The sequence below is a fragment of the Motacilla alba genome, chromosome 3 (genome assembly GCF_015832195.1).
Source record: "Motacilla alba alba isolate MOTALB_02 chromosome 3, Motacilla_alba_V1.0_pri, whole genome shotgun sequence".
Taxonomy (NCBI): Eukaryota; Metazoa; Chordata; class Aves; order Passeriformes; family Motacillidae; genus Motacilla; species Motacilla alba.
In genome coordinates this window covers 2,211,901-2,222,030 of record NC_052018.1, presented here as the reverse complement: position 1 = coordinate 2,222,030, position 10,130 = coordinate 2,211,901, and the positions used below count along the sequence as shown (strand labels likewise).

General features: G+C 62.0%; 1 protein-coding gene across 1 annotated transcript in view; it reads right to left on the bottom strand.

Moving 5' to 3' along the window:
- Positions 1-1,489: 1,489 nt before the first annotated feature.
- The window catches only part of LOC119699661 (striatin-4-like), a 25,832-nt gene continuing 17,191 nt past the window's right edge, over positions 1,490-10,130 (bottom strand). Inside the window, exons 11-17 of the mRNA XM_038133481.1 lie at positions 10,016-10,063; positions 8,681-8,832; positions 7,081-7,275; positions 6,238-6,369; positions 4,536-4,637; positions 3,438-3,524; positions 1,490-1,841 (exon numbers count right to left, since the gene is read on the bottom strand). Coding sequence (XP_037989409.1) covers positions 1,672-1,841; positions 3,438-3,524; positions 4,536-4,637; positions 6,238-6,369; positions 7,081-7,275; positions 8,681-8,832; positions 10,016-10,063 — 886 coding nt within the window. The 3' untranslated portion in view covers positions 1,490-1,671. The remainder of the gene's footprint in view (positions 1,842-3,437; positions 3,525-4,535; positions 4,638-6,237; positions 6,370-7,080; positions 7,276-8,680; positions 8,833-10,015; positions 10,064-10,130) is intronic.

The window sequence follows — 10,130 nt, the reverse complement described above, 5'->3', positions numbered from 1 at the left end:
GAAAATGCCAAAATTTGGGATTGATTCGGGGGAGAAAAAATCCTCAAAATTTGGGATTTATTTGGGGAAAACCCCCAAAAGTCTGGGGGGAAAAAAATCCTAAAAATTGGGGTGAAAATCCCAAAATTTGTGAGGAGAAATCCAAAAATTGGGATTTACTTGGGTGGGAAAATCCTAAAAATTAGGGGGAAAAAATCCCAAAAATTTGGGAATTATCCAGGGGGGAAAAAAAATCTTAAAAATTGGGAGGAAAACCCCTAAAATTTGGGATTTATCCAGAAAAAAAAAAACCTCCAAAATTGGGATTTATAGGGGGAGGGAAATACAAAAATTTCGAGGGAAAAATCCCCAAAATTTGGGGAAAATCCCTAAAATTTGGGATTTAGATGGGGGAGAAATTTTGGGGGAAATCTTTAAAATTTGGGATTTACCTGGAGGGGAAAATTCCCCGAATTTGGGATTTTTCTGGCGGAGGAAAAGATGAAAAAATCCTAAAAATTGGGGGGAAAAATCCCGAAAATTTGGGATTTACCTGGAGGGAAAAATGCCCCAAATTTGTCCCAAATTGTCCCAAATTTGAGGCGGGGGGAGGGGACAGAGCCCTTCAGCCCTGGGCAAGGACAGGTGACAGTGGCAGGTGCCACCAGGTGCCACCTCAGGTGTGTCACACCGGTCGGGGTGAGGTGATCGAGGTCACCAGGTGCCACCTCACCTGTCCAGGTGCCACCAGGTGTGCTCAGGTGCCACCTCACCTGGTCCCTGCACAGAGGGAGGTGACAGAAGCCACCAGGTGCCACCAGCAGAGAGAGAAATGAATGATGTCACCGTGGTGCCACCTCCTGTCCTGTTCCCGGTCCGTGATGAGGTCCCCAGGTGTGCCCAGGTGCCACCTCAGGTGTGTCACACATGGTCCGTGGGCAGAGGGAGGTGACAGAGGCCACCACAGGTGCCACCAAGGCGCAGAGAAATGAACGACACCACTTCCTGTCCCGTCCTGGCGCTGTCCCCAGGTGCCACCAGGTGTCACCTTGGTCTGGGGGAGGTGACAGGAGCCACCACAGGTGCCACCAACACACGGAAAAACAAACGGTGCCACCTCCTGTCCCGTCATGGCGCTGACCCCAGGTGTGCCCAGGTTCCACCAGGTGTCCCCAAGTGTGCCCAGGTGTGTCCCCAGGCGCCACCAGGTGTGCCCAGGTGTCACCCCGCTCTGGGGGAGGTGACAGGTGCCACCAACGGAGAAACAAGTGACACCACCTGCCGTCCTGTCCCGGTGCTGTCCCCAGGCGTGTCCAGCTGTCCCCAGGTGTGCCCAGGTGTGCCCCCAGGTGCCACCAGGTGTGCCCAGGCGTCACCCCGCTCTGGGGCAGGTGACAGGTGCCACCAACACACGGAGAAACAAGTGACGCCACCTGCCGTCCTGTCCCGGCGCTGTCCCCGGGCGTGTCCAGCTGTCCCCAGGTGCCACCAGGTGTGCCCCCAGGTGCCACCAGGTGTGCCCAGGCGTCACCCCGCTCTGGGGCAGGTGACAGGTGCCACCAACACACGGAGAAACAAGTGACGCCACCTGCCGTCCTGTCCCGGCGCTGTCCCCGGGCGTATCCAGCTGTCCCCAGGTGCCACCAGGTGTGTCCCCAGGTGTCCCCAGGTGTCCCCAGGTGTCCCCAGGTGTCAGACGAACACCTTGGCCAGGGCGTCGGCGCCGGCGCTGGCGCTGAGGGCGCGCCGGGGGTGGAAGGCCACGGCCAGCACGGCCTCCTCGTGCTTGCGGCGGTGAGCGGGCAGCTCCTGCACACAGGTGCGCTGGCACAGGTGCCACAGGCGCAGCGAGCAGTCGTGACCTGGGGACACACACAGGGGACACAGGTGACACAGGTGAGGGGCAGCTCCTGCACACAGGTGCGCTGGCACAGGTGCCACAGGCGCAGCGAGCAGTCGTGACCTGGGGACACACACAGGGGACACAGGTGACACAGGTGAGGGGCAGCTCCTGCACACAGGTGCGCTGGCACAGGTGCCACAGGCGCAGCGAGCAGTCGTGACCTGGGGACACACACAGGGGACACAGGTGACACAGGTGAGGGGCAGCTCCTGCACACAGGTGCGCTGGCACAGGTGCCACAGGCGCAGCGAGCAGTCGTGACCTGGGGACACACACAGGGGACACAGGTGACACAGGTGAGGGGCAGCTCCTGCACACAGGTGCGCTGGCACAGGTGCCACAGGCGCAGCGAGCAGTCGTGACCTGGGGACACACACAGGGGACACAGGGGACACGGGAGGGGACACAGGTGACACAGGGGACACACACAGGTGAGGGGACACAGGTGACACAGGTGAGGGGCAGCTCCTGCACACAGGTGACACAGGGGACACAGGTGAGGGGCAGCTCCTGCACACAGGTGCGCTGGCACAGGTGCCACAGGCGCAGCGAGCAGTCGTGACCTGGGGACACACACAGGTGACACAGGGGACACAGGTGAGGGGCAGCTCCTGCACACAGGTGCGCTGGCACAGGTGCCACAGGCGCAGCGAGCAGTCGTGACCTGGGGACACAGGTGACACAGGTGACACAGGGGACACAGGTGACACAGGTGAGGTGACACAGGTGACACACAGGTGGCACAGGTGAGGTGACAGAGGTGACACAGGTACAGGGAGCAGTCGTGACCACTCAGTGGTCACTCAGCGGTCACTCATTGGTCACTCAGGGTCACTCAGGGTCACTCAGCGGTCACTCATTGGTCACTCAGGGTCACTCAGGGTCACTGGTCACTCAGGGTCACTCAATGGTCACTCATTGGTCACTCAGGGTCACTCATTGGTCACTCATTGGTCACTCATCGGTCACTCAGCGGTCACTCATTGGTCACTCAGTGGTCACTCAGGGTCACTGGTCACTCAGCGGTCACTCATTGGTCACTCATTGGTCACTCAGGGTCACTCAGGGTCACTCATTGGTCACTCAGTGGTCACTCAGCGGTCACTCAGGGTCACTCATTGGTCACTCAGGGTCACTCAATGGTCACTCAGCAGTCACTCATTGGTCACTCAGGGTCAGTCATCGGTCACTCAGGGTCACTCAGGGTCACTCAATGGTCACTCATCGGTCACTCAGGGTCACTCAGGGTCACTCAATGGTCACTCAATGGTCACTCATTGGTCACTCATTGGTCACTCAGCGGTCACTCAGGGTCACTCAGGGTCACTCAGCGGTCACTCAGCGGTCACTCAGTGGTCACTCAGCGGTCACTCAGCAGTCACTCAGCAGTCACTCAGGGTCACTCAGGGTCACTCAGGGTCACTCAATGGTCACTCAGCGGTCACTCAGTGGTCACTCAGGGTCACTCAGGGTCACTCAGGGTCAGGCATCGGTCACTCATTGGTCACTCAGGGTCACTCAATGGTCACTCAGTGGTCACTCAGTGGTCACTCACTGCCGGACAGCAGGAAGGCGCCGCTGGGGTCCAGGGCCAGGCAGGTGACGGCGTCCAGGTGAGCGACCATCGAGTGCACGACCTTACCTGCAAAGGGGCGTGGTCAGCAGGGGGTGGGGCCTGATGGGGCGTGGTCAGCAGAGGGGTGGGGCCTTGTGGGGTGTGGTCATTAGGGGTGGGGCTGGATGGGGTGTGGTCAGCAGCGGGCAGGGCATTTTAGGGTGTGGTCAGTGGGGGGTGTGGCCTGAGAGGGTGTGGTCAGCAAAGGGAGGGGCCTAAACATTGTGGTAGGGGAAGGGGCGTGGCCTAAGAAGGCGTGGTCATCAAAGGGGCGTGGTCAGCAAAAGGGGAAACTCTGGAATGGGGTGTGGTCAGGAAGGGGCGTGGCCTAAAGGGCATGACCTGGGGACATGGGTGTGGCCTACAGGGCAGGGTGTGGTCAGTGAGGGGGTGTGGCCAGGGGAAAGGGGGTGTGGCCTCAGAGAGAGGTGTGGCATAAAAGGGAATGGCTGGGGAAGGCCACGCCCCTTTCCTGCCCTTATTAGGAGTAATAATGCCCCCTCATTATCCTAATTACCTCTCAGTGACCCCCTAATTACCCTAATGATCTCCTCGTCACACTAATGACACTAATTACCCACTAATGACCCCCCTCAAAGCCCTAATGACCCCCCAAATTACCCTAATGACACAATATTTACCCTAATCACCCCCTAATTACCCTAATAACCCCCTAATGAACCTCTCACTGCCCTAATTACCCATAATCACCCCCTAATTACCCTAATAACCCCCTAATGAACCTCTCACTGCCCTAATTACCCATAATTACCCCCAATTACCCCAATAACCTCCTAATGAACCTCTCACTGCCCTAATTACGCATAATTACCCCCAATTACCCCAATAACCCCCTAATGAACCTCTCACTGCCCTAATTACGCATAATTACCCCCAATTACCCTAATAACTTCCTAATGAGCCTCTCACTGTCCTAACTACCCCCTAATTACCCCTAATTACCCTAATGACTCCCTAATTACCCCCAACGACCTCCATCATTACCCTAATGAGCCTAATTATGCTAACGAGCCCCACCGGTGCGGTTGTCCAGGTAGCGGATGGCGCGGTCGTCGCTGGCCGTGATGGTCAGCGGCTGCGAGGGGTGGGCGACCACCTGGTTCACCTGGGCACGGCCACCTGCGGGGACAGCGGGGACATTGGGGACACCTGGGGACACCTGGGGACACTGGGGACACCTGGGGGACAGCCACAGTGACCACCTGGTTCACCTGGGCACGGCCACCTGCGGGGATAGCGGGGACATTGGGGACACTGGGGACATTGGGGACACGTGGTTCACCTGGGCACGGCCACCTGCGGGGACAGCGGGGACATTGGGGACATTGGGGACACCTGGTTCACCTGGGCACGGCCACCTGCGGGGACAGCGGGGACATTGGGGACATTGGGGACACCTGGGGACAGCCACAGTGACCACCTGGTTCACCTGGGCACGGCCACCTGCGGGGACACTGGGGACATTGGGGACACCTGGGGACACCTGGGGACATTGGGGACACCTGGGGACACCTGGGCACGGCCACCTGCGGGGACAGCGGGGACATTGGGGACATTGGGGACACTGGGGACACCCGGAGTGACCACCTGGTTCACCTGGGCACGGCCACCTGCGGGGACAGCGGGGACATTGGGGACACTAGGGACACCTGGGGACACCTGGTTCACCTGGGCACGGCCACCTGCGGGGACAGCGGGGACATTGGGGACACTGGGGACATTGGGGACACGTGGTTCACCTGGGCACGGCCACCTGCGGGGACAGCGGGGACATTGGGGACACTGGGGACATTGGGGACACCTGGTTCACCTGGGCACGGCCACCTGCGGGGACAGCGGGGACATTGGGGACATTGGGGACACCTGGGGACAGCCACAGTGACCACCTGGTTCACCTGGGCACGGCCACCTGCGGGGACAGCGGGGACAGCAGGGACACTGGGGACACTGGGGACATTGGGGACACCTGGTTCACCTGGGCACGGCCACCTGCGGGGACAGCGGGGACATTGGGGACACTGGGGACACCTGGGCACGGCCACCTGCGGGGACAGCGGGGACATTGGGGACACTGGGGACATTGGGGACACCTGGTTCACCTGGGCACGGCCACCTGCGGGGACAGCGGGGACATTGGGGACACTGGGGACACCTGGGGACACCTGGGGACACCTGGGCACGGCCACCTGGTTCACCTGGGCACGGCCACCTGCGGGGACAGCGGGGACATTGGGGACACTGGGGACATTGGGGACACTTGGGGACACCTGGGGACACCTGGGCACGGCCACCTGCGGGGACAGCGGGGACATTGGGGACACTGGGGACACCTGGGGACAGCCACAGTGACCACCTGGTTCACCTGGGCACGGCCACCTGCGGGGACAGCGGGGACAATTGGGACACTTGGGGACACCTGGTTCACCTGGGCACAGCCACCTGCGGGGACATTGGGGACACCTGGCAGGGTCAGGTGGCCCTCGGGGACATTGGGAGAGGGGTTCAGGTGACCCCAGGTGGCCCTTGGGGACATTCAGGGGACAAGGAGGGGGTCAGGGGACACTTGGGGACATTGGGGACATCGGGAGGGGTTGAGGTGGCTCCAGGTGACCCCTGGGGACATTGGGGTGGGGGTTCAGGTGACCTTTGGGGACAATCAGGGGGGTTCAGGTGGCCCCAGGTGACCCTTGGGGACATCGGGGGGGGGGGGGTCACTCACCGCCGTTTGGGGACACCAGGGTGGCCTTGGTGGCCTCGAGGTCGTAGAGGACGGTGGCACCGGAGCGGAAGCCGGCCACCAGCTGGGCCGGGTGGGTGGGGACGAACGTCACCGAGGTGGGGACACCGTGATCTGAAACAGGGACAGGTGAGGGGACAGGTGTGACACCGGGGGACAGGTGTGACACCGGAGGACAGGTGTGACACAGCTGGGTGGGCACGAACGCCACCGAGGTGGGGACACCGTGATCTGAAACAGGGACAGGTGAGGGGACAGGTGTGACACCTGCACAGGTGAGGGGACAGGTGTGACACCCTAGGGGACCCCAGGCTGTCCAGGTGTGTCCCCAGCATGTCACAGGTGTCCCCCAGGTGTCCCCCAGGTGTGTCCAGGTGTGTCCCCAGTGTCACTCAGGTGTGTCCCTAATGTCCCCAGCTGTCCCCCGGTGTGCCCCCAGGTCCCCAGGTGTGTCCAGGTGCGTCCCCAATGTCCCAAGCTGTCCCCCAGTGTCCCCAGGTGTGTCCAGGTGTGCCTCCAATGTCCCCAGGTGCGTCCCCAGTGTCCCCAGGTGTGTCCCCAGGTCACTCAGGTGTGTCCCCAATGTCCCCAGCTGTCCCCCAGTGTCCCCAAGTGTGTCCAGGTGTGTCCCCAATGTCCCCAGGGTCCCCAGCTGTGTCCCCAGTGTCCCAAGCTGTCCCCCAGTGTCCCCAATGTTCCCAGGTGTGTCCCCAGTGTCCCCAGGTGTGTCCAGGTGTGTCCCCAATGTCCCCAGGTGCGTCCCCAGGTGTGTCCCCAGGTCACTCAGGTGTGTCCCCAGGTGTGTCCCCAGGTGTCCCCGCTCACCTTTGTGCCCGTCCAGGACGCTCAGGCAGGTGCCACCCCCGGAGGTGCCACCGCCGCCGCTGTCCCCGCGGGGGTCCCAGAGGCGCACGGTGCCATCGGCCGAGCACGAGGCCAGGTGACGCCCGGTGACATCGAAGGCCAGGCCCCAGACGGCGTCGGCGTGGCCATCGAGGACCCCCCGCAGCACCCGCGGGTCTGGGGACACAGGGGACAGTTGGGGACATCGGGGGTGGCACTGTCCCTACATCCCCGTGTGCCACCGTGGCCCCTGTGCCAGCCTGGGGCTGATGTCCCCAATCCTGTCCCCATGTCCCCAAGTGCCACCGTGGCCATCGAGGACCCCCCGCAGCACCCGCGGGCCTGGGAAAACAGGGGACAGTTGGGGACATCGGGGACAGTTGGGGACATGAGGGGTGTTGGGACATTGGGGGTGGCATTGTCCCCATGTCCCCAAGGGCCACCGTGGCCATCGAGGACCCCCCGCAGGTCTGGGGACACAGGGGACAGTTGGGGACATCAAGGACATCAGGGGAGTTGGGGACACAGGGGACATCAGGGACATTGGGAGCGCTGAGGACATGGGGGGGTGGCATTGTTCCCATGTCCCCAAGTTGCCCCCGTGTCCCCAGGTGTCCCCTATGTCCCCGAGTGCCACCACACCCCAATATCCTCAGGTGTCCCCAAGTGCCACCACACCCCAGGTGTCCCCAATGTCCCCAAGTGCCACCACACCCCAATGTCCCCAGGTGTCCCCAATGTCCCCAAGTGCCACCACACCACAATGGCCCCAGGTGTCCCCGATGTCCCCAAGTGCCACCACACCCCAATGTCCCCGATGTCCCTGATGTCCCCAAGTGCCAGCACACCACAATGTCCCCAAGTGCCAGCACGCCCCGATGTCCCCAATGTCCCCGAGTGCCGGCACACCCCGATGTCCCCGATGTCCCCGAGTGCCAGCACACCCCGATGTCCCCAATGTCCCCGAGTGCCGGCACACCCCGATGTCCCCAATGTCCCCGATGTCCCCAAGTGCCAGCACACCCCGATGTCCCCGATGTCCCCGAGTGCCGGCACACCCCGATGTCCCCGATGTCCCCAAGTGCCAGCACACCCCGATGTCCCCGATGTCCCCAAGTGCCGGCACACCCCGATGTCCCCGAGTGCCAGCACACCCCGATGTCCCCAATGTCCCCGATGTCCCCGAGTGCCAGCACACCCCGATGTCCCCGATGTCCCCAAGTGCCGGCACACCCCGATGTCCCCGAGTGCCAGCACACCCCGATGTCCCCAATGTCCCCGATGTCCCCGAGTGCCAGCACACCCCGATGTCCCCGATGTCCCCAAGTGCCGGCACACCCCGATGTCCCCGAGTGCCAGCACACCCCGATGTCCCCAATGTCCCCGATGTCCCCGAGTGCCAGCACACCCCGATGTCCCCGATGTCCCCAAGTGCCGGCACACCCCGATGTCCCCGATGTCCCCAAGTGCCGGCACACCCCGATGTCCCCGATGTCCCCAAGTGCCAGCACACCCCGATGTCCCCGATGTCCCCAAGTGCCGGCACACCCCGATGTCCCCGATGTCCCCGAGTGCCACCCACCGTAGCCGTCGTAGGGGTCGCTGTCCAGCCCCGGCAGGCGCCAGCAGCGGATGCGAGCGTCCACCCCGGCACTGCAGCACAGCCCCGTGTCACCGCTGTCACCGCTGTCACCGCTGTCACCCGCCGCCACCGCCACCGCCAGCACCGGGCCCCTGCGTGTGACAAAGGGACACAACCACACCGGTGGCACCTGTGTCACTGCGTGTGACAAAGGGACACAATCACACCGGTGGCACCGCTGTCACTGCCAGCACAGGGCCCCTGTGTGTGACAAAGGGACACAACCACACCGGTGGCACCTGTGTCACTGCGTGTGACAAAGGGACACAATCACACCGGTGGCACCTGTGCCACCGCCAGCACAGGGCCCCTGCGTGTGACAAAGGGACACAATCACACCGGTGGCACCGCTGTCACCCCCAGCACCGGGCCCCTGCGTGTGACAAAGGGACACAATCACACCGGTGGCACCGCTGTCACCCCCAGCACCGGGCCCCTGCGTGTGACAGAGGGACACAATCACACCGGTGGCACCTGTGCCACTGCCAGCACCGGGCCCCTGCGTGTGACAAAGGGACACAATCACACCGGTGGCACCAAGGTCACCTGTGTCACTGCCAGCACCGGGCCCCTGCGTGTGACAAAGGGACACAATCACACCGGTGGCACCGCTGTCACCTGTGCCACTGCCAGCACCCTGTGTGGTGACAAAGGGACAGAAACCCCAATACAATCACAGCCAGGTGACAAGGAGATGACACCGAGGTGACAATAAGGCAACAACCAGGTGATGATGAGGTGACACTGAGATGACAAAGAGGTGACACCGAGGTGACAGAGAGGTGACAACCAGGTGACACTGAGGTGACAAAGTGACCAAAAACAGGAATGTGACAAAACCACCCACGTGACAACAAAGGTGACAACAAGGTGACAAAGACCTGACAATGCGGTGACACAGAGGTGACAATAAGGTGACACCGAGGTGACAATGCGGTGACACCGGATGTGACACAGAGATGACACAGAGGTGACAATGCGGTGACACAGGCGTGACACAGAGGTGACAATGCAGTGACACGGATGTGACACAGAGGCGACAATGCGGTGACACGGATGTGACAGAGAGGTGACACAGAGGTGACAATGCGGTGACACGGATGTGACAGAGAGGTGACAGAGAGGTGACACTGAGGTGACACGGATGTGACACAGAGGTGCAATGCGGTGACAATGCAGTGACAATGCGGTGACATGGATGTGACCCCGAGGTGACACGGAGGTGACCCTAAGGTGACACGGAGGTGACACTGCGGTGACCGCGAGGTGACACACCTGTGCCCGCGGAAGGCGTACACCGGCTCCACGTCCAGCGCCGCGTTCCTGAGGGGACAACGGTGACACGGCCGGTGACCAACGGTGACGCCGGCGCCCCCGCGCTGCCACCGCC